Genomic DNA, 25,095 nt, shown 5'->3' on the forward strand with positions numbered 1-25,095 from the left:
GAATTTTTCTAGCTCTACAGGGCGAATTTTCAGGGAACAACAGCCAGAGTGGAGGGCTTTCTGGTGGACCATCTCCAGTAAATCCTCATAGCCCTTCTGTGTGAGTTTTCCTTCTCCTCTGTGGAATGCCATGGCCTCCTTCAATCAGTGTTTCTTAACTATTTTTCCTTCTCAAAACTGAGGCAGCTAAAGATATCAGCAAGAGGAGAAGGGGTTCGAATCAGGGCCCCAATACTTACGTTTGGTGACTGTGGGCAGGTCAATTAACTCTCGAGACTCAGCGTCTTCATATGCAATACTTTTATTATCTGACAGGGTTGTTGTGGGAAAAGTGCTTTGTATAACTTGAAGTGCTATGTGTTATTACATCCTAAATATTAAGAATAGCATTTAGGCTTTATAAAGTTTTTTTTTTAAATGGCATGAGTTCTAAAGCTGATTTAAATAGCTTTACAAGTGTATTATTTTCATTTTTAAAAACCAATTGGTTAAATTTTCAGCACTCTGCAATAGCTCTCCATTTCAGAAATAATGGAAAAGTTATAGCTGGCAAATATTTATTAATATTCTCCTCCAAACTGCTGGTGGAGCTGTGAGCTAACTGATAACAGCCATCCTGGCAGGCCATTTGGAACCGTGTCCCAAAAGTCCCCTGTGCACACCCTCAGACTTGGGATAGCAGCTATACCACTACTAGGTCTGGTGCTCAAAGGAATCCAAGAAAGAGAAAAAGACCCACATGTATAACAGTATTTACGGGAGTTCTTTTTGTAGTAGCAAAGAATTGGAAACTACAGGGGTCCCCCTCCACTGGGGAATGGTGAACAAATTATAGTATAGGAACACCATGGAATACTATTATTGTGCAATAAGAAAAAATGAAGAAATGGTTTAAGCAGGTAAGTAATACAACATCCATGATACCCATTATATATATTTCTATAGTAGTCACATTGCAAAAAAAACCCAAGAAAAATAAAGAAAATGGAGATACAGCATGCCTCAATCTGCACTCAGAGTGCATTGTTCTCGGGAGGAGGACAGTATTTTTCTTCCTGAGTCCTGGAATGCCTTGGATCACGTACTGATCAGAGCAGTTAAGTCTTTCTCAGCTGATCATCCTCACAACATTGTTGTTACTGTGTGCACTGTTCTGCTTCTGCTCACTTCATTTTTGCATAAGTTCACATTAAATCTCTTCAGGTTTTTCTGAAAATCATCCTGCTTGCCTTTTCTCTTAGCACTATAGCATTCCATTATAATCATATACCACACTTGCTTAGCCATTCCCTAACTGATGGGCAAGTGTAATGCTAATTAGAAAGTTAAAGGTCTTCTCCACCCATTGATGGGCCTGCCCACGGAGGGAAGCTTGGTCAGGGGAGGTCCACACCTTTTATTAATTTCTAATGAGGCCCTGGTTCTCCCGGGTTGTGATGCCCTCCGGCTCTGAATGAGGTGAGGTTTTACTTTGGGGCTTACTCATTGGAAATGTTTGACTCTGGGAAGCCGCTAAGGAGCCCTCTGGCTTTGAAAACCCAGAAGCTGGTGCTTCTCTCTCTGGTAACTATGTATGTATGTAATGGTCAGACAGTTGAATATGCCTGTTGATCTGTGATGCATGTAGTGCTTATGGTCAGGCAGCTGGAAGCCCTGTCTGTTGGTCTTTATTTCTCTGTATTTTTTCTGAAGCTCAGGGTGCTGACTTTTCCCTGAACTAAGTGAAATAATATATATGTGCTTGATTAAAGTGATTGTTGACCCCTCAAAAGTTATCTTTTCTTTTAGAAAAGCAGATCAAAGAACCTGTACAGCAGACCCTCCTGGGTATGTCCGGGTGTTTGCTTATATGACATGAAAGCATGGTTTCAATGAAACCTGCTAAGGCTTGTGTGAGTTCATGATGAATCAACAGAAAAAGGACAATTTATTCAATAACAACAATACTTAAAAAAAACAAAACTCTCAAAGACTTAAGAACTCTGATCAATGCAATGACTGACCATGATTCTAGAAGACTGAGGATGAAGCTTTCTATTTACCTCTTGACAAAGAAGTGATAATTCAGAGTACAAAAAGAGAAAGTGTGTGTGTGTGTGTGTGTGTTTTGAATATGGGCAATGTAGAAATTAGTTTTGCTTGGCTATGCATATTTGTTACAAAAGTTTCATCTTTCTTCTTTCTAGGGAGGGGCAGTTGTGAGAGAGAATATCAATTTCTTAATTAAAAAAATTTTCAACCAAAACCCCAAAACTAAACAACACTCTCCTCCAGTGAGATACATGGAAAAGTCAGCTACGTCGTGCAGTGGACAGGGTGATGACCCATTGACATCAGTTCAAATCCTGGCTCAGACACTTAATAGATATGTGACCCTGGATATGTCATTTAACTTCTCTCAGCCTCAAGTTCCACATCTGTAGAATGGGGATAAAAACAGCACCTACCTCATGGGGTTACTGTAAGGATCAAAGCTCTTCGTAAAAATCAGAATGCCATATTAATGCTGCCATTACTGTCATCATTCTTAATCCTTTCTCTCACGGAGTCTGCACTTTTGTCAGGGAGTCACATAATTTTTATTTGCACATGTGTTATACATTATGCTGCTTGCTTATGACTTACATTTGGCTCTTTCATGAAATGCGCCAAACTGCATCACATACGTTAAAAGATTAATTTTTAAGTCAGTCGTGTTCAAGCAATTCAAATACTCTGTCACGTATTTTATATTGCAGGAAAGCAAGCTGCCCTCCATACATAATCTGCAGGATCATGGGAACAACCATTAGCTTTGCAGCTGACTGACAAAGTACAGTCCAGTGGTACAAACTCCTTCCTCTTGGAGGTAATGGAACAGTTTCATACCTAAAGGAAAAAAAGCTGATCAGTTTTCCTGCAAGCATACATGACAAATAGCTTGTCAAAATAGCTAACTCTTACCATGCAGCTTATTTTCAATGTAAGTATGTCATAGAAGTTAAATTTAACAATTTATAATACAAAAATATTTTCCTTTCATTAAAAGTGATATAATTGGCTATTAAAGAATGAGGGCAGCTAAGAAATCCAACAGACAAACAAACAAAAAGCAAGAGAGACTTACTTGACTGCCAGACGCCCATTTTTAAAAAAGGCCAAAGCAGAGGGATGAAAGACCCCACACAATGTAGAAACAAAGGCACCTCTCAAAATACACATGTCCATGGTTAATTCACCTGGAATACAACAACATCTGCGTCAGCAAAGACATGCAGTGAATTTTAGGTATCTGTATAGAGATGTCTCCATCTTTCATTCCCCGATGAATTGTATAGCTGAGGTTAAGTATAAACACCCTAAGGGCATGACCACCTTTCTGGGAAGCTTCACTAGACTGGTACAGGCTGGCACCATGACAGGAATAGCCTAGGGCTAAATGTCCAAGGCAAGGTAGAACTGATAATAAAAGCTGAGTTCACATAAAGATAGAGTAGGCACAATGAGGTCCAGCCTGAGGGTGGGGGGAGAAGTGAGTGAAGAGAAGCAGGGAAGAAGTGAAAGGAAGTCATGGAACAGGGCACAGCTCCATCACAGAGCAGTTGCAGAACTGTACTCCCATTAACAAATAAAAGGCTCAGTAGACCAAAAGGAGCTCTTTTTTCTTTCCCTAGACCTCCCAAGTCTCAACTCTACTTCACATTTTCCTCTAGTCATACTCCAATTTCTTTACCGTAAAAATGTCCATAATCACATGGAATTCAGGATTTTTGGAAAAGTCTTATGTATTAGCTGGCCAAAAGACTCTGAGAGCGATAAAAATTCAAAGGTTCAGGTATAGGGATAAGTGCAACCATCTATCCATTCATCCATCCATCCATCCATCCATCTATGGGATTTCAAAGGTCTAAGTACTATTTTAAGCTTTAATAGCTATTTAAAGATGTTCTGGTATATCCCTGTATGTATATTAAATTAAATGACTGGAGTATATAAAATTTTGGCGTTTCACTTACTTATCTTTGAGATGATAGCTCTAAAATTAAGCATTCCTAAATGTATACTCACCAGAACTTAAGGGATCTGTTACAAGGAACTTATAAGTTACTGCAGTGGTAAAAAATGGAATTGCAGACAATGACACAAACGTTTGAAAAGGATGCTGTTTAACCTTCATGCAATTCCTGAAAAGGTAGTTTGCCAAGAATCCACAAAAAGATGAAGTTGTCCCAATATACAGTGGTCCATAAGTATACGTGATCCTACCAAGAAAAGTAAAGAGAAGTAACAAAAGTAAGTCAAGAATAGTACATTTTCTTTCCCCAATAGTCATTTTAGATCACACAAAAAGGGGAGATCTTATTTAATTGCTAATAATGACAATTCTCAATTTGTCTTTTTCAAAAGTGACAGGTAAGATTCAACATAGGAAAGATTTCATGAGGCTCCTAAGCACATCAAAAAATGTTATCATGGTAGGGCGGGGTAGGGGGAACAGGTAGGCAGCACAGTAGATAGAGCACTGGCCCTGGAGAGCCAGGAGGACCTAAGTACAAATCTGGCCTCAGATACCCACCAGCTCTATGACCTTGCACAAGTCACCCAACTCCCTACTACCCCCTACCATGCCCAGGAAAAATAAAACCCACAACCCCCTCCACGTTATCACCATTAAAATTAGTTTCCTAACATCTAAAAAAAGTGTTTAGACTTATATAGCCTTGAGCAAAGTGATAACTGCTTCCTTTGAAAGTTTTATGTCTGCCTTTCTGCTCTGCCTTTGTGCATTTTCACTAGGAGTTCCCTAATCCTGGAATGATATCCTTTCTCATTTGTTTTCTGTGTTCAAGTCTCACCTAAAATCCTATCTTCTACAAAAAGCCTTTTCTAGTCCCCCTAATTTATCTGCATATATCTCATTTATACATAGATGCTCACGTGTTGCCTACACCATTAGGTTGTGATCTCCTTGAGAGTAGAGACTGTTTTTGTCTTTCTTTATATCTCAGGGCTTAGCAGAGTGCCTGGTACATAGCTGGAGCTTAATAAATGCTTGTTGACTTGTTGCTGATTTGTTTTAATACTAGTCATTTTCCTAAAGTTGACAGCCTCATAGAACCTTTTATTATGTCAAAATTTTGATAGGCTTTGTCAGTTTCGCTGACTGAAAGGGACCTTTAAAAACAAAACCAAACTTAATATATATGGGAAAACATTAAGAGCTGACCACAGAGCCAGTATGCTTATTCAGGGCAAAGTCGACTTTGGTACAGTTTTCCAGCTGCTCATCTACATATGACCAACAGAAGAACTTTGGAGTAAACAAATGGGGAATCCTAAATTCCAGAACTATTTTGTGATTATTGAGCAAATAATGCGTAGTTATGACTTAGCTGGAAGAAATGGGGATTTAGTAAAAATGATGGTAAATCACCCTAAGCTAAAGTGAGGTTTTTCCTTGGGAAGGCCCAGCTGCTTATGAGGAAGGGCTCCATCTGTGAGCTTCCCTTACTGCCCACAGTGGTGTCAGGGAGGATGCACCCTGGGCACTGTCCCTGCTGCCTGGGATGGGAAAACTCTTCAGAACTCAGACAAGAGAGAAATAAATGAAGATGTTTCTGAAAATTTCAATATCCATAGTTCCCTCCTCTCTGGGAAGAAGATGGGTGTTTTCTTTAATTCTCAAAGACTGAGACTGTTCATTATAATCATTATAATTCATCATGGATCAAGTGCTTTTAAGCAAGATGTTTTCGCATTTTAGTGTTGCTTTCTTCTTTTTGCCTAAATCTTTTTCAAAAAAGCTTTTACAAATGGATATTTACTAAGAAAGTTTAGCAAGGACAAAATTACAAAAATAACCCCTGAACCCTAATCACTGCTTCTTGATTAGTTCAGACCCACTTAAGAAAAGGTGGTCCACTGCTGCCTGACCAGATAAATCAGAGGAACATATATTTACTCTATTTACTCTTAAAACTACTGGAGAGAATAAAGCACAAAATACTCCCTATTTCAAAATTCTCCCACATTATCATTTCAGTCTTAGCAAGGACACAGGACCAGCCATTATACTGATTTCTGAGTCTATCCTAGTTTCAATAGCCTAGGAAATGAAATAATCATTGGGGAATTAGTGACTGAAGGCATTTACTGAGGAGTTCAAGGTCACTCCAGAAAAGATTTTTAAGTACCTACCAAATCCAAAGCCTGATGCTACAAAGGATGACTCAGAGGAGGATTTAGTGGACTCAGAGGAGGATTTAGTGGCCTCAGGACTCTGGGTGTGAATGACCATTTCCATCTCAGAACCTAGGGCTGTTCCCCTCTCTCCTCCCCAGCCTAGTCTTTGCAGTCCCCCCAGGAAGTATGGTCTTCTTCCCATTAGAATTTAAGCTCCTTGACGGCAGGGACAATTTGGTTTGCTTTTATACTAAACTAAGCATATTCAAAACATTTAGCATGTGGTCAGGAAAACAGTAAGTCCTTGACTATTGTTTGGGACAAAAGATTCATCTAGTTAGTGCAATGGATAGAGCCATGGCCCTTAATTCAGAAAGATCTGAGTTCAAATCAGATCTCGGACACTTTCTAGCTGTGTGATACTGGGCAAGTCACTCAACTTCTGCTTGCCTCAATTTCCTGATCTATACCTACCTCTCATGGTTATTGTGAGGGTGAAATGAGTTAATATTGTAGAAAGCTTTCAAATCTTGAAACACTACAAAATGCTACCTATCATTTCATAACACACAAAATATATACTATGAGTAGTATATGCCTTTTTGGTGGCACACTCAGTTCTGAGTAGGTAAACAGCACTGGGCTAGAAGTTTAATTCCAATTAAGTGGCAGCAAGATTGAGCTGGGAGAACCCTGGGTTTGGAGTAAGAGGACTCAGATTGGCATCTCAGTTCTTCTCCGGTCTTACCTGAAACATGCTGCTTTCCCTCGGAAAATGTCTAAGGTCCTTTATGACTCTAAAATTTATGAACTAGTGCAAGTAAAATGGGGATTACAGGTTAGAGTGTGTTTCTCTTTCACCACTGACTAACCTCCTATTTTTCCTGGGCCATATCAAATAGTTAAGACAGTTCTTCCTCAGTTTTTAGAAGCAAAAAAGTGGCAAGGGCTACACATCAAATCAATGCCTACTGAGTATGTGGGGAAGGGGAATGATCTCTTACTGTTCTTTTTTGGAGAGACGCCACAAGTTTTTTTCCACAAGGTCAGCAGTTCTTAATCTTCTAGGTTTTATTTCTTCTGGGGAAGGATCTGACTGAATATATGCATGAGTTGCCATCCTGTAGCCCTGAAAGACACAGAATCATAGGAGTAGAATATATTAGGTGAGTAAAGGCAGAATGAGCTTCCCTCATGTTGTCTAGTCCAGCTTTACAGTTTAGGGTAAAAAAAGGTAGGTGGAATTAAGGCCATGCTAAGTCCATTTAAAACTTATATAGATGACATTCAGGTCATAATGGAAGCATACTGGTATGGGATAAAAGCACATGAGGAGACCAGTAAACATCCTTGGTGTGCACCAAAAAACTGGATATAAAAATAAAAGCAAGAGAAAAGTTATCATTAGAAAACTGTATCAAGTAATTTCTGAAGCTCCTTTTCTCATAAACAAGTTTTTGATGACTTCTATTAATAGGTTCTATAGTCCAGATGAGGTTTTTATGGCAAAACAGAGATAATTTAGAAAGCAGCTCACATCGTGGACGTAAGAGGAAAGAGGAACCAGACATGATAAAGACAGCATTACTTTATAGTCTGGTGTCAAGTAAATTATATGCCAACTTTTAAAAGGTAGAAGACAAGAAAAACTGGGGGCACCTTTACTTTTAAAAATAAATTTTTACTGATATCTTTGGTTTTAATAGTACCAAAATTTAACCTAATACCTCTCTTCCTTCCCCTCCCAGAGAGTTATCTCATATAACAAATAATATTTTTTAAGGATTAAAACATTAAGGAAACATTTTTTTCCTTTTGTAATCTTTCCTTCTTAATCTTATTAATTAATTTTTTAAGAAAATTATTTATTTAACTTTTAACATTCATTTCCACAAAATTTTGGGTTCCAAATTTTCTCCCCATTTCTCCCCTTCCCCCACCCCAAAATGCGGAGCATTCTAATTGCCCCTATCACCAATCTGCCCTCTCTTCTAACATCCCTCCCTTCCCTTGTCCCCATCTTCTCTTTTGTTCTGTAGGGCCAGATAACCTTCTATACCCCATTACCTGTATTTCTTATTTCCTAGTAGCAAGAACAGAACTCGACAGTTGTTCCTAAAACTTTGAGTTCCAACTTTTCTTCATCCCTCCCTCCCCACCCATTCCCTTTGGGAAGGCAAGCAATTCAATATAGGCCATATCTGTGTAGTTTTGCAAATGACTTCCATGATAGTTGTGTTGTGTAAAACTAACTATATTTCCCTCCATCCTATCCTGCCCCCCATTGCTTCTATTCTCTCTTTTGATCCTGTTGCTCTCCAAGAGTGTTGACTTCAAATTGCTCCCTCCTCCCACTGCCCTCCCTTCCATCATCCCCCCCACCCTGCCTGTCCCCTTCTTCCCCACTTTCCTGTATTGTAAGATAGGTTTTCATACCAAAATGAGTGTGCATTTTATTCCTTCCTTTAGTGGAATGTGATGAGAGTAAACTTCATGTTTTTCTCTCACCTCCCCTCTTTTCCCCTCCGCTGAAAAGTCTTTTGCTTGCCTCTTTTATGAGAGATAATTTGCCCCATTCCATTTCTCCCTTTCTCCTCCCAATATATTTCTCTCTCACCGCTTAATTTCATTTTTTTAAGATATGATCCCATCCTATTCAATTCACTCGGTGCTCTGTGTGTGTGTGTGTGTGTGTGTGTGTGTATGTGTATGTGTGTAATCCCACCCAGTACCCAGATACTGAAAAGTTTCAAGAGTTACAAATATTATCTTTCCATGTAGGAATGTAAACAGTTCAACTTTAGTAAGTCCCTTATGACTTCTCTTTGCTGTTTACCTTTTCATGCTTCTCTTCAATCTTGTGTTTGAAAAAGTCAAATTTTCTTTTCAGCTCTGGTCTTTTCATCAAGAATGCTTGAAAGTCCCCAATTTCATTGAAAGACCATTTTTTCCCCTGAAGTATTATACTCAGTTTTGCTGGGTAGGTGATTCTTGGTTTTAGTCCTAGTTCCTTTGACTTCTGGAATATCATATTCTACACCCTTCGATCCCTTAATGTAGAAGTTGCTAGATCTTGTGTTATCCTGATTGTATTTCCACAATATTTGAATTGTTTCTTTCTAGCTGCTTGCAATATTTTCTCCTTGGCCAGGGAACTCTGGAATTTGGCCACAATGTTCCTAGGAGTTTCTCTTTTTGGATCTCTTTCAGGTGGTGATTGGTGGAGTTCTTGAATACTTATTTTGCCCTCTGGTTCTAGAATATCAGGGCAGTTTTCCTTGATAATTTCATGAAAGATGATGTCTAGGCTCCTTTTTTGATCATGGCTTTCAGGTAGGCCCATAATTTTTAAATTGTCTCTCCTGGATCTATTTTCCAGGTCAGTTGTTTTTCCAATGAGATATTTCACATTATCTTCCATTTTTTCATTCTTTTGGTTTTGTTTTGTGATTTCTTGGTTTCTCATAAAGTCATTAGCCTCCATCTGTTCCATTCTAATTTTGAAAGAACTATTTTCTTCAGTGAGCTTTTGAACCTCCTTTTCCATTTGGCTAATTCTGCTTTTGAAAGCTTTCTTCTCCTCATTGGTTTTTTGACCCTCTTTTGCCAATTGAGTTAGCCTATTTTTCAAGGTGTTATTTTCTTCAGCATTTTTTGGGGTCTCCTTTAGCAAGGTGTTGACCTGCTTTTCATGCTTTTCTTGCATCTCTCTCATTTCTCTTCCCAGTTTTTCCTCCACCTCTCTAAGTTGATTTTCAAAATCCTTTTTGAGCTCTTCCATGGCCTGAGCCCATTGAATATTTATTTTGGATGTTTGGGATACAGAAGCCTTGAATTCTATGTCTTTCCCTGATGGTAAGCATTGTTCTTCCTCCTCTGAAAGGATGGGAGGAGATATCTGTTCACCAGGAAAGTAACCTTCTATGGTTATATATTTTTTTCCCTTTTCTGGGCATTTTCCCAGCCAGTTACTTGACTTCTGAGTTTCCTTTCCACACCCACCTTGCCACCAGATCCACCCAGCTAGTGCTTAGGGGCTGAGATTCAAATTCTGTTTCCCAGCCTCAGGGATTTCGGCGGGGGTGGGGCTGCTATTCGGTGTGAGATTAAGTTCAGGTGCTCAGGTTGGGGCAGGGCTGCCACTTGGGGTTCAGTTCCCTCAGGGGGTTTATGTGGAGACCTTCAACAATGGATCAGAGCTCCTGCCTGCTTTGGGAGCTCTTGTCTGCTGCTGCCTCCCGAGGGGGCCTGAGTTATGGAGACACCCCTCTCCCCTCTCGGCAAGCTGAAAATAGCCTTTCAATGACCTTTGGCACCTGTGGGTGGAGGGACCTGCACGGCCGCTGGAGATTCTGTCCCTGAAGCCTGCTCGGATCTGCTCCTCTCGGGTGCCACGAGGCCAAGGCAGGGCTATGCTGTGCTCTGGGTCCGGTGCGCGACGGACCTTTTGGGTCAGTTTTTCAGGTCTCTCTGGAACAGAAATGTCTTCCACTCTGTTGTTCTGTGGCTTTTGCTGCTCCAGAATTTGTTGGGAGTTCTTCTTTACAGGTATTTTATGGGCTGTGGGTTCGGAGCTAGCATATGTGTATCTTTCTACTCTGCTATCTTGGCCACATTAAGAAAACATTAAGGAACATTAAAACATCAAGGAAACATTAAGAAAAAGAGGAAAAGAAAAAAAAATCAGCAAAACCAATCAATACAATGAAAAAGCCTGAAAACATAAGCAAAGTTCCCCAAAGTGTGGACCTCATACTTCTTCAAAGAAGTGAGGTGGAGTTATGTGTTATCTCTTCTTTGGGGGCCATGCATATTCTTAGTAATTTTGCAACATTCACTTTTGATTTTTCCTGGTCGTCCCTTCATACTGTTGTCTTCGTTGTGCATACTGTTTGTTTGTTTTCTTGGATCTGCTTGAACTTCATTTAAGTCTTCTCTGTAGTCATCATATTCATCAATTCTTATGACACAGTAATATTTCATGATTTTCTTGTACCCAAATTTATTTAGCCATTCCCCAACAGATGGATGCTTATATTGTTTCCATTTCTTTGCTAACACAAAAACTAATATTTTGGTGTTATATCAATAAGCACCCCAACATACACAGGAAGGCCTACTATCACAGGTTCTTAGATCTGCATTCATAAAAGGAAAGGCAACTTTTGAAGGGTTAACAATCACTTTAATCAAACACATATGTATATATCATTCCTTTAATCAAGCACATATATCATTCACCTAGTTCAGAGGAGTCAGCACCCTGAACTTCAGAGAAAATACAAAGAAATCAGAGATCAACAGACATGCTTCTTCTGTCTGACCATAATCAATGCATCACATTTTAACAGATAGGTCCAACTGTCTGACCATAGTTACCAGAGAGGGAAGCACCAACATCTGGGTTTTCAAAGCTGGGGGCTCCTTAGCGGCTTCCCAGAGTCAGTCTCCTCTGGCACACAAAACTTCTTCCAAAAACTAAGCTCCAAAGTAAAACCTCACCCTCAGAGTATTTATACACTTTTCAGAGCCAGAGGGCATGACCCTCAGATCCAGTGCCTCAATATAAAAAAAAAAGGTACTTGGGACCTTCTTACAAAACAACTCCTCTAATCAAGCTTTCCTCAATGGGCAGGCCCAACAATGGATGGAAAAGATCCTCCTTAATCACATTATTCAAAGGCATTATACTTCTTGGTATAAACAAAAACAGAAAAAAGATCCTACTTTGCTTGGCCTCACAGGTGTATATAGGGACTTTTTTCTTATAAACGACCTCCGGTGACATGTGCTTAACAGCAATCTCTGTGTAAAAGGATGTAGACGCAGGGAACAAGCCACTTTCTTTGTATAAGTACCCCCTAGACTGTTTCCAGCCCAGATCTCACAACTATCATCCAGGGAAACAACTCAGGTGGAATAGGAGCCAGCTCTCCAATTGCCACACTGGGAAGATAACAAGCCTACCTGAATCAGCAATGAACTCCTTCAATGGACCCTGAAGATGAGACAGGAGGCAACAAGTCAAGTCCCCACCCCCACCTCCTACATCATCGTCCCCCTGATAGAGACAGCTCAGGACCAGAACCTAAGAGCTTTGGCATCTGCAGCATTTCTAGCCCAGTACGCTCAGCCATCATCCTGGGAAGTACAGCCTATGAAATGCAGCCTGGCCACTGCTCCTGCAGGGGCTACAGACCCTACTACTGAAGACCCAGAAAAGAAAGGTGTTGCCAACAAAGTCCTTAGCACTGTCAAATAATTTAACATTAGAAACTGGTTAAAATTTGAACATCAGAAATGACATTAATTCCAAACTGCTTTCCAAACTCTAGTACTCATTTACAACTCCACCAATTGTACACTAGAGTGCCTATTTTCCCATACCCCCCCCACACCCCCAAGACCATTTCCATCTTTTATCATCTTGGTCAGGTTGCTGCATGTAAAGCGAAACCTCAAGGGGTGTTTTGATTTGCATTTCATTTATTATGAATAGAGCATTCTTTCACTTAGTTGTCTAACTCTTTTTTTGAGAACTTTTTTGCATCTTTTGACCCGTATCTATTGGGAATGGCTTTCTGGTACATATATGTGCATACAGATGGATGGAATAAGCATTTAAGTGTCTACTATGTGCTTGGCACTTCTTTAGAAGTATTTCATTCTCATAACAACTCTTATGAGGTGAGGCTATTACTATCATCCCCATTTGAAATTTGAGGAAACCTAGGTAGATAGAAGTTAAGTGACTTGCCCAGGGTACATAGCTAGTAAGTGGCTGAGGTAACATCTGAACTCAGGTCTTCCTGACTTTATGTCCAGTGCTCTATCCACTGGGCTACTCAGCTGAATATGTGTGTATTTAGACCTATCAGTTATCTATGTATCTTAGACGCCAAACCCTTACCAGAGAAATTTGGTCCAAAGTTTTGACTGCTTCCCTTCTTATCCAATATGCATTAAATTTGTGCATTACGTTTTTCAGTTTCATGTAATTAAGGTTATCTGTCTTATCTTTTGTAATTGCCTTTATCCTTTGTTTAAGAAAATATATTCTCCCCATCTCTGTGAAAGATATATAATCTATTTCTCTTCTAATTTTTATGGTATTTTTAATATTCATTCCATGTATTTATTTTGAATATATTGTGGAATATGTTTAAGAGTTTAGTTTAAGTCTTGTATCTTTCAAACTGCTTTCTAGTTTTCATCAAACAGGGAGCTTGTTCTTAATTTATATTTTCGGGTTTTTTGAATAATAATAATAATAACTTTGAAATTATCCCAGTCTGTTCCATTGATAATTCTCTTAAACCAGTACTTAATGGTTTTGATGGCTGTAGCTTTATAATACAGTTCAACGTCTAGAAGTCCCATTTCTCTTTTATTCCTACCTTTATAAAAATGATTTTCTTTGATATTCTAGGCCTTTTATTTTTCCAAATGGATTATGTTATCATTTCGTTGAGTTCCAGAAAGTATCCTCTTGATGGTTTGATTTGCATAGCATTAAGACTGTAAATTAACTTTGGTCATGTTGCCATTTTTATTATATTAGCATGGCCTAGCCATGAGCACTGAATGTTCCTCCAGTTCTTTATTTCTTTTGTATTGAATTATATACAAGTATTTTGTATACCTCACAGAGTGATCCCTTAATATTTTTGCAGTTTGTAGTTATTTTGAATAGTATCTCTGTTTTCATTAGAGCCTCTTGGATTTTATTATTATGTAAAATTCTGTTAATTTTTTTTTCTCTTGGGGGGGTGAGGGAGGAAGAGAGGTTACTTTAAATTCCAACTGATTGCCTTGAGTCAGATAGGGAATAGTCTGCTGCTGAAAAAGAGTTTGGAAAAAGAAATAGAGAACTTATCAAAAAAAAAAAAGATGAGGTGAAAATAATGGTAGAGCAGTTTTGATAAAGGCCATGGACCTAAAATGGGAAACCAGAAAGGTATCACATATATTTATATAAATATATTTTAAATCAAAGGATGTCTATATGTAGAAAAAGAAATTGGACTTGAGAGTAAGGACATAAAAAGATTCTGAAGAGGCTGCAGGAAATGGAAGTAGGACAATGCTGGTGTGTCACGTGCGATGTCTTATATAAGAAAGTGCTGGTTAAAGGCAATACAATGTTCATGTGCAAGAGAGCACTTACCCAACCGAAGGCTCTGAGGAGGTCACATAGTAACACTTGATTTTGGAAGGTTTGCCAGCAAAAGCTGTGGAGCCAGTTAGCCTCAGTGCAGGTGCCCTGTACCCTAACAAGTCTTCTGTAAGTCTCCTATAATTGCTACAGTCTCTATCAAATTACCTTGGATTTATCTGTGAACAGGTTATATCCTTTTAGAAGGATGTAGCCTCAAGGGTAAGGGCTGTTATGTTCTTTTAAACTTTGTATCTTCAGGATCTCGAACATGTGAACAAATTTTGTTGAAATGAATTATTGAAGATTAGGGGTGACGACACAAAGAAGAAGTTTATGGTATCTTTTTTTTTTTTTTTACCAGAATCTTCAGGGAGCCCCAAGTAAGTAACTTCCTCAACCAAAGCAAATCCAAGCCATCTCTGCAACTAATAGAACTAAAACAGATGCCTAGGGCACAGAGAGGTTAAGTGATCTTTGTCCTGAGTCCCACAGCTGGTCTGTGTCTGAGGCAGTACTATGATACACATCTTCCTGACTCCCTATCCACTACACCAAACTGCCTCTCACCATGTCTTTGTGAGGCCTTAGTGAAAAGGGAAAAGGGAATTGGTACTTTGAAAATTAATTCCCTGAGACAAAAAAAAAAAAATGCTAAAGTCTATAACTAGCCTTTAATAATTCTGGAGAGAATTTGGTGAAACAACAAAACATATTTACAGAAAAAAAGAGTGAAGGAAATGAAACAGGTAAAGAGGAATAAATGAAAATTTGGGTACTGAGTTTATAAGGAGTCGGTGTATGATGTTAAGTACAAAGTGTTTTGGTTTTGTTTGGTGATGGCAGACTAAATGCATATAACATGTAAATTGTTATAATTAAACTGAGACTTGAGAGACTGAATTTGAGAGATCACCCTAGTGTTGTGGAAACAAAAAATAATAGCATTTATATAAACTTATTTTATCACTATCATCTCCCCCAGCTTTAAAAAAACCCTCATTTGATCCAATCCTTCTCAGTAGCTTACCGCCTTATTCTTTTCTTGCTTTTGTGGCTAAAATATTTTTCTTTTTTTAAAAAAAATATTTATTTTTGATTTTCAACGTTCACTTTTATAAGATTTTGAGTTTTAAATTTTCTCCCCCTCCCTCTGATGAGGAATACATATGTGGGCCCTAGTGTCCTGAAAGAATTCACTGGGACAGTCTCCAAGTTAAAGAGAGGCATTTATTGGAATGATGCACCCAAGTGGGTCCTGCTCCCTTGTGAGAGAAACAGAGCAATTAGTCGGGTTAGAGGTTTTGATTTAAATACGGTTTTGGGGGATGGAGAACGCCTGGGAAAATTAGGTAATCTGGAGGTGCCTTTATCATACAGATAATCAATAGAAGGGAAAGGACTACTCCAGGATGTCATGTAGAACATGTAGATAAGCCAAGAGAATAGGAAAGGGGAGAGGGAGAGTTGTTAGGCTGATTGGCCATGTTTTGTGAGAACACCCAGATAAGTTCATGGTGAGGGGCTTCAATGTGTACTCTTTTTTTGATCACTTTTTGGACTGGTCACATCCTGCATTATATCTTGCATCCAGCTTGCTCCATTTGCCTCAAACACTCCTGTCTGCTTCACCTCATCACTTCTCCTCCTCCTACCCAAGACGGCATGCAATCTGATATAGGTCATACATGTACAATCATATCAAACATATTTCCACATTAGTCATGTTGTAAAGAATTAGAGCCAAAGGGAAAACCACAAGAAAGAAAAAAACAAAATAAGGGAAAAATAGTATACTTCGATCTGCATTCGGACTCCATTTTTTTCTGGATGTGGATAGCATTTTCCATCATGAGTCTTTTGGAATTGTCTTAGATCATTGCATTGCTGAGAAGTCGGCTATTTGTCCTTCTTTCCTGAAGAGAACCATGACATCAGGAAAGTGATACCATGACATGCAAGTGAACTGGATTTAAATGAGTGATATATGTGAGTATATATTTAAGTATGACAGTGACATAGTAAAGCATTAAAGCAATCACAACCATCAGAGTTGGTCATCACATAATATTGCTGTTACTATGTATAATGTTCTCCTGTTCTGCTCACTTCATTCAGCATCAGTTCATGCAAATCTTTCCAGATTTTTCTGAAATCTGCCTGCTCATCATTTCTTATGGAACAACAGCATTCCATTACATTCATATACCACAACTTATTCAGTCATTTCCCAGCTGACGAATATCCTTTCCATTTCCATTTCTTGGTTGTGGCTAAATTCTTTGAGAAGACCATATACAACCAATGACTCCAATTCCTTTACTTTCACTTTCTTAGTTCTGCAGCCTGACTTCCAATCTTAACATTCAACTGAAATTACTGGCTTTAAAATTACTAGTAACCTCTTACTTACCCAATCTAAAGGCCTTTTATTTATATTTTTTTGGTTGTGAGGATCAGATGAGATCATATTTGAAAAATGTTTTGTAAACTTTAAAGCACCCTATAAATGATGACAATTATTATTAGTTTAACCTAAGATCAAAGCAACATTCCTGGCTGCCATGTCAAGTGCTGAATGCCATTGTTTTTTTATTTATTTAAAAAAATTTTTTCCCTCCAAATTTATTTGTTTTCAATTTTCAACAATCACTTCCATAAGCGATAATAATCATAATTTTCTCCCCTTCCCTCCCTAATGACCTCTTCTTAATCCTCATCTTTCTTAACCTCTTTGCAGCCTCTCATCACCTTCTTCTCCATGATAATCTTTTCCTTCTGGGTTTTCGTGACACTTGTCTCCTGGTTTTCCTCCTACCTGTCCAACTGCTCCTTCTCCAGCTCCTTTGCTGGATCTTTATTCAGATCATGCCCACTAACCATGAGAATACTTCAAGGCTCTATCTTGGGCCCTTTTCTCTTCTTTCTCTATACTATTTTGCTTGGGGTATCTCATCAAATCCCATGGATTTAATGATCATTTCTATGCAGATGATTTTCAGATCTATTTATCCAGTCTTAAACTTTCTCCTGACCTTCAGTCTCACATCTTCTGGATATCTTAAAGTCCTAAAACTCAACGTGTCCTGAACACTCCCCAAGCCCCGCCCTCTTCAGAACTTTCCTTTTATTGTCAAGGGCACCACCATGCTCCCAGTCATCCAGGCTCTAAACCTATATGTCATCCTTGATTTCACACTTTCTATTATCGTTCCACATCTAATTTGTTGCCACGTCCTGTCGATCCTACCTTTAACATCTCACCTCTCTCCTCTGATAGTCACCCCTCTGGTACAGGCCTTTATCTCTTCCTACCTGGAATTACTGAAAGCCAGTCAATAAACATTTACTAAGTTTCAGGCACCGTTCTAAGCACTAGAGATACAGAAAAATACAACAGACAGTTCCTGCCTTTGAAGACCTCACAGTCTAATAGAGAGACAGCTCACAATCTAATGGGAAGATACAACAACTATGTACCAACTTTGTACAGGATAAACGGAATAATAAACAGAGGGAAGGCACTAGCACTAAAAACGTGTGGGAACTTACTTTTTTGGGGTGGGGGGAGTTGGCTGTCACAGGGGCACCACTGGCTATAATGTATAACATGCAGCTCAAAGTGCTTTGTGCCTTAATAAGATGATTTATTGTCCTCATTTTACAGAGGATCTTTTCTTCCTTCTTTTTCTCTCTCTCTAGTTCACACAGAGTATCACACCCTTACGTGCAGGTGCTCTGCCCAAAGGGAATGTAAATTTTAATCTCTGAATTTTTTTTTTCTTCTAGAAGACCAGTCTTAACCCCAAATCACTTAGGCTCTCATAGACTGGCCAACAATAGGTCCCAGGCCAAGCCCTACTTGGTCACAGCCCTGACTGACTCAGAATGAATGTAAGTAGCAATTATTTTTATTTTGGATGGAAACCCTAAGGGTCTTCCCCTCCCAGATCTGTTTTTTTTAAAGTAGTTATTCTTTGCCAAATTTTTTATTAAGCCTTAATCACTGAATGGACATTGCCTCAGTCAAACTGAGACCAGTTAAAGACCTTGGCTGGAAAAGGCCCCCACTGCATCCAGGGCCACCTCCAGCTGTCCTGACCTACATCTGGCTCCTGGACTGAGATGGTTCTAGAGAAGAAAGCGAGGCTGGTGACTTTGCACAGCTCTCCCTCACTTAAATCCAATTCACTTGCATATCACGGCATCACCTCTTGACGTCACGGTCCTCTTCCAGAACCAAGCAGCAACAGTGGATGAAACTGAAGCTCAGAAAAGGGGCTTGCCAGCTGAATACAAGATCAGCATTTCAACCTGGGTCTTCTGACTATAAAACCAGGAGACTTTCTATTATACCAGACTTGCCCGAATTTAACAGTTACACAAGAGAATCACAGTCTCACCGTTAGAGGGAACTTCTGCAGTCACCTAGTCAAATTTGCCTTTGTAAAAAAAAATTCAATTTAGTTTTCCCAACTTCTATCACAACTACTACAAACATTTATATCAGGCATTCTGTGTGCCGGCTCCTGCTAAGCACTTTACAATTATTATCTCATCTGGTCCTCATAACAACTCTGGGTCCTCATAACAACCATTATCCCCCCCCCCTTTTTTTTTTTTTTTACAGATGAGTAAACTGAGGTAACGGGCTAAATAACTCGCCCAGAGCCCCAGTGAGGAGATGTCTGCAGCTGACTCCTGCTTTCTAAAATACAGTCTCCTCCATCGCTTCCCTGACAGATGGTCACCCAGTTGTCTGCTACGTGGATGTGGACGGAGGGCCCGGGGCTTGCAGGCAGGGAGCTAAGTTCGAATCCTGCCCAAAGGCACTTCCGGGAGGTTTGCCCCTAGATACGTCACTATTTCTCTGGGCCTCAGTGTCCCCATCTGTAAAGTAAGGAAAGTGGGCTCCATGACCTCTAGGACCCTTCCACTCCACATTTAGGATGCTCTGATGAGGGATGCAGAATTTTCCTTCTAGGAGAGCAGCTTATCAAACACGGTTCTAAGCCCGAGGGGCCTGTCACGTGCCCTGCATCGGTCCCGGGGTGGCCTGAGAGGAAACAAGCCCCCTCGGAGCCTCGACTTCCCCCACTAGAGATAAGGACGCGTTCGCACGGCCTACCCCACAGACCAGCTCGGAGGGCTGGGCCAGGCTTACGGTCGGACCCCCACGACTGCGGCGGCTTGCCCACGCCGACACCTCTGCTACGTCTCCACGCGCAGCCCGCTCACCGAGAGTCCCGCCGCTCACACCTGGGCGCCGCCATCTTGCGCGCTCACATGACCCACAGTGGCCCCCGTCCCTCCCGAGCTCTGGCCCCAGGCCCCGCCTCTTACCCCAGCCCCAGCACGAGGGGGAGGGAGGCCCGCCCACTACGGTCAAATGCCGCGCCCTCTCTTCCGATTCCCATTGGTCTCCGCTGCCCCGGAACCGGGGCCGTTCATTGGTCTGTGGGAGAAGCCGGGCGGGTCGCTCCCGCCCACCTGGCGTTGGCCGGGCAACCACTCCGCTCTCTTCTCCCCCTCCCTTTTTCAGGACGAGCCCGCCCCTCCTCCCTCAGCCCCCACCTGCCTTCAGGCCTGGGTCCCCCCTTTGGCTGTCGTGGACCCGAGCGGACCGGGGTCTCGCGTCTCCCCAACCCGGATGCAACCCCATCTCGAGCCCTCCTATGTCAGCCGAGCCCCTGCCTGCTCCCCCCTGCCCCACAAAGGAAGTGGCTTGGTGGGGGGCGATGACAGACCCCAGCCCGTCCGGGAGGCTCTCCCATCCCCCCGCGCCCCAGTGGGGGACCCCCGGGGCGTAGTCGTGCACCCCCCCGCCCCAGGCATCCTAGCCAACGTAGCCCCAGCGGAGCCCGCACCTCCTTCCATCTTCCAGAAGCCCCTAACGCGAGTTACATAACTGCTGCTCCTGCCGCCTCTCCTTGCTCCTCTCAGACAAGGCAGGGGTGTGGGCACCGGGGCTGGGGCACGGTGTGTGTGTGTGGCGGCCAAACGGCCCCCCAAAAGGTCTCTCCCCCTTTGTGCCAGGGGCTACGGTGCGGGTAGGGCTGGGGGCACGGAGCGGGCAGAGTGCCGGGCTGGCGCTGCCGAGATCTCCGAGGCAGCCCGGGGAAGGTCCGGGTGGTGGAGGTGGTGGTGGTGTTTCCTTTGGAGAAAGGGGGTCTTGTGTTTTTCCTCACCCCAGGCAGCTGCTTGGATGAGAGGAGATGGCATGATGTGAATGGCTCCAGGGTGAGGAAGGCTGCGCCGCCAACTCACACTGCACCCAGTGCCCACTGAGAGCGCTGCCACTTTAACGTCTCCATGCCAGAGCGGCGCTTTCCTGCTCCCTCGCTTAATACATGGGAGGATCAGAGTGGCATTCATTAGAGAACAAGCCTGGGTAGCTCGGGCAGCAGAGAAGGGGAAAAAGGAAAGGGACTGGACCTGGATGCTGTCTGATCTGAGGGAGCGAGATCGGAAACTTCTTATTCCCTGAATAGAAATCGGCCTTTCGGTCCCGGGGGCACATCTCAAACTCACCCAACCTTTTCAGAAATCAGAGGCAAAGAACTTTGCTTTTTAAAAAAAGTTTTTCTTTTTTTTTTCCTGAAAAGTTCTCCTCCGTAGAACTGGGCATCTTTTATCATTAAATCTGGATGGCTTTGAAGTTGGTTTTGTAGAGTAGTGAGAGTTGTTTAAATTTGGGTTGTGCCTTGAGTCATTAAACTTACACCAAATTTGCTGCCTGAAGAGGAATTCTAATAATGTTTTCTATACCAACAATAATGTTCTCAGTTTTTTTATAGATTAAGAAATATTTTATAAGAATTGAAAGACAATTTTGTGAAACTCCAGTCTTTTTTTTTCCCTTCTAAATTCTGTGGGAGGTGTTAAAAGTTTAATTGTGGAAAAAATATTCAACATTACTTCATATCTTGGTGAAAATGAAGACTGAGCTTGGATTTCAAGACTGAGCGGCCGAAGTACTTTGCCACAGCCACCTAGCTCTTGGCTTCAGCCCAGTTGGATAAAGTTGATACCTAAACAAGTCCTTGAATCCAGTGACTGCAGAGAGATCCAAGAATGCCAGTCAAGAAGAAAGGTGGGCTATGAAGCTTCCTATCTAATATTTGTATCTTCTGTTTTGTTTGGTTCTGGTACTTGTCATTTAAATTGTTTTGCATTTGAGAAGGAAACTCTTGCTTCAGTTGGGGCAGCTCTCTATTTATTATGGTAACACATGGTTAGTGTCACACTCTACAATGCTGTTACCAAAATGAAGTTGTGCTAAAATAAGTAGTTAGTTGTGATTTCATCCCTTAGACAATCTGCAGGCATTATTTGTAATAAATAGATTCAATGCTAAAATTTCACTTTTTCTAGCAATGTCTTTGGTATTACTCATGAATGTAATATAATTAAACTAAATAGCTTGTAAACTACAACAGTAAAGTTGTATATTTGTGTTGGTACAGAATAAAATGGTAGATTTGCAGTATATCTTTTATTTTCTAAGCAAAAACAGACAACTTTTACATTTGGGTTCACTCCAGTATAAATTTTCAATTAGAAAATGTGACTGAGCATATCATTGGCAAGTGATGAAGTTTTAAGTTGGACTCATCAGTTCCATGCGTTAGGAAGTTCCTAAGTAGGAATTTTCTCATCTTTCATCCCCTAAATTCTAGTCTGATCCTGAATACGTGTTGGATTGGGTGAGATTTGGTGTTCTACTTCACTGTGGAGCACAATGCTTGGCACACAGTAAACTTCGCCTAGTAAATGCTTGTTGACTGACTGCCTGGGAGGAGATTTGGGGTTGATGCAGTGGACAGAGCACTGAACCTGGAGTTGGGAAGACCTGAGTTCAAATACAGCCTCAGACGTTTTCTAGTTGTATGACCTTGGGAAAGCCACTTAACCTCTGGTCTGTCTCAGTTTCCTTATCTGTAAAATATGGATAATAATGGCACCTACCTCCCAGGGTTGTTGTGAGGATCAAATGAGACTATTTATAAAGTCCTTTGTTATGTAAATGCTGGTTATTATTACTCTGCTATGATCTGGTCTGTTATAAGTATGTTTTCAGAAATTCTGAATCAAACAATAAATGAACATCCAACGGCTAAAAGCATCATTCATGCTGGTCAACATGCATACAAATACAACAATATGGGCAAGTCATTTGACTTGCTGTATTTTGACACCTGTAATATTATGGTTTAATTCTGGGCCCAAATTGATTATGTGTCCAAGAGAATTGCTCCAAAGGTTCAACCTGGCTCTGTATTCTGCGTAAGTCGAAGGACTAGGGGAGAGCTAGATCAGTTCTAGAACCTTTTAAAAATAGTCACCTGAAAGGCAATGTATGCTCCCAAGAGAGCCCCCGATTTGACCCTTTCTTATCAAGGTTTTAGATTGGGAGATGCCCTGAAAGTGGTTCAGATTTCTTAGGATAACCAGTAGATTTTAGGTGACCCATGGGAACCTCATACCATATCCACCATAAATCTAACCTAAAGAACGAATCTGCCTGGAAACCAGACAGGCTTTGGTATTATAATTAATTATCCTTTTGGATTTTTGAGTCCTACTTTCAATTTTACTCTTCTTACTCCTTTGTCTTTCCCCCATCTATTATATTTGTGTCCTTATTTCCCTGTTCTTAAAAAGTTAGCGACTGTACAAAGAATAATAGATATTACTTGCATGTTAATGAGGAGCCAAGAAGAGAAGAGTGGCAAGTTGAAGTAGGTACAATGGTCTAGGAAAAACAGGTTAGCTAAAAAAAAAATGAGTTTAATGTTTAAAAATTACTCAGGTTTTGAGTTTGTGTAAAGTTATTTTCTTCTTAAGAACAGGTTTATAGATAGCTAATAAACATATATGAAAGTTGTTCATACATCCTAAGAAAGTTGAATGTTTTAGTTTTTATTTTTCTTGAAACAAATGGTTGATTCTAAAATGCATCAATGTTTTTTAGGGAATCAAAGTTTGTATTAACATATTGCATCAAATATGTATTTGATTATTGCTTAAGGCATGATGGACCATGTAATTCACATTCTGAAATGGCTTATTTGGAGACATTTATTATGTTCATGTGTTTTTAAGTGTTCATGATATTGACATACTTTTCAACATTAAAGACTACTATCCAAACACTTCATTGCATCATTGAATCATTGGATCTTGTATTCCAAAGGGATCTTAGAGGTCATCTAAGCTAATCTCACACTCAGGCTAGAACTTTCTTTACAGTATCCTGGAAATGTATTCCTGTAGTTTGTGTTTAAACACTGCCAACCTATATTCCTTCTTGGAAAAATCTAATTGTTATATAGTTCTTCCTTGTTATTGAACCTAAATCTCCTTCCCTGTAACTTCCACCCAGTGATTCCAGTTTAGCCTTCTGGAGTTACATATACTATATAGAATCTCTCTCATATATGATAGCGTCTTCAAATACCTGAAGACTCATCATTGCTCCCTTAAATCTTCTGTTTCAGATGAAGCATACCCCATCCTTGGTTCATTGTGCATGTGTATGTGATTTTTAAAAAAATTGTGTTAAATGACTTCACATAGTGAACTATATTCCTATTATATACATATGTATGAGCCAATATATATTTATATGCCTTAAAATGTAACCTGAATTAATTAATTTTGAAGGGAGCACTCTTCTGGCTTCTTGAATCTTTACTTCCTTTTTCTATTTTGAGCATAAGGATAAGCAAAATGAACAGCTGGATTTACTGTAATTCTAAAGAAGAAAACATCATTAACATCCCTTGAGCTGAATAGCTATTTATTTCATTTGTTTCTATTCTTATTAAAATTGTGAATTAATCATACGAAATATATTTTGGTGTTCCATAGTTTGTAGATTACACTCAGAGTGAAGGGGTGCTCTTTGACACCATTGGAGGTTTTTTTTTTAACAACCCTAGAGTCACTTTTTGGATAATATGCTATTCTTGGTGTTACTAGACTTACCAAACCTCATCTCCCTCACCCCTTGTCTGGTAAATTACTCTTTCTTCAGAGCCTTAATGCAGTTTTACACTCTGTGTTTTTGTCTGATATCTGCTTAAGCAGCAAAGGAAACACTTGTTTCTAATATGGGTTATTTCCTTTTCATTAGAATAGATTTTTAAAAATTCATGTTTTTGCAATAACCTGATTTATTGCTAGTTGGGCCCAAGGGAAAACGCTAAACTATTAGGGTGGATTCTTATTGGTAACTGGAGCCAACACATGCTATATTTTTCTGGCTTGACAACAGGTTACAATGTTATAGTGAACATATATTTATTTCAGCATAATTTTTGTAGGACTTTGAGTATGAAGGAGCATTAGAGATCATCTGGTTACCTACAACACACTTACTTGCTTTTAGGTGAAGCTTAAGGTCTAGAGAGGTTGAGTAAATTCCTTAGTATCATATGGATATTAAGTGGAAAAATCAGAATTTGAACTCAGGACTTGGGACTTTAACTTTCTTACTAAAAATACAGAAATTTTCATTTGTTCATTTTAATCAATCCATTCATTCATTCTATCTATCTATATCCATATCTATCTATCTATCTATCTATCTATCTATCTATCTATCTATCTATCTATTTATCTATCTATCCATCTAACTATTTTTACCATTCTACTTTATACATCTCAGGTCTTTTGAAAGAAGTGAAAGTTAATAATAGTTCTATATCTTCTCCTGTGTTCTCAATTAATCAAGTAAGTCTCTAGCATGAGATGTATCTTCCCTATAAATTGTT

General features: G+C 40.1%; 1 protein-coding gene across 3 annotated transcripts; it reads right to left on the bottom strand.

Moving 5' to 3' along the window:
• Positions 1–2,555: 2,555 nt before the first annotated feature.
• On the bottom strand, positions 2,556–19,705 carry TMEM126B (transmembrane protein 126B). 3 transcript variants are annotated; one of them, XM_072610675.1, is made up of 5 exons: positions 19,446–19,705; positions 7,167–7,291; positions 4,048–4,241; positions 3,107–3,218; positions 2,556–2,868 (listed from the first exon to the last, which is right to left on the bottom strand). In XM_072610675.1, exons 2-5 carry the CDS (start codon positions 7,280–7,282, stop codon positions 2,688–2,690), a joined length of 603 nt encoding a protein of 200 aa, XP_072466776.1. In that variant the 5' UTR covers positions 7,283–7,291; positions 19,446–19,705; the 3' UTR covers positions 2,556–2,687. The 3 variants fall into 3 exon arrangements, with proteins under 3 accessions (XP_072466776.1, XP_072466778.1, XP_072466777.1); XM_072610677.1 differs by having other exon boundaries at positions 19,556–19,700; XM_072610676.1 differs by having other exon boundaries at positions 19,482–19,640.
• Positions 19,706–25,095: the final 5,390 nt, after the last annotated feature.

This window comes from Notamacropus eugenii, chromosome 5 (assembly GCF_028372415.1).
Source record: "Notamacropus eugenii isolate mMacEug1 chromosome 5, mMacEug1.pri_v2, whole genome shotgun sequence".
Classification (NCBI taxonomy): Eukaryota; Metazoa; Chordata; class Mammalia; order Diprotodontia; family Macropodidae; genus Notamacropus; species Notamacropus eugenii.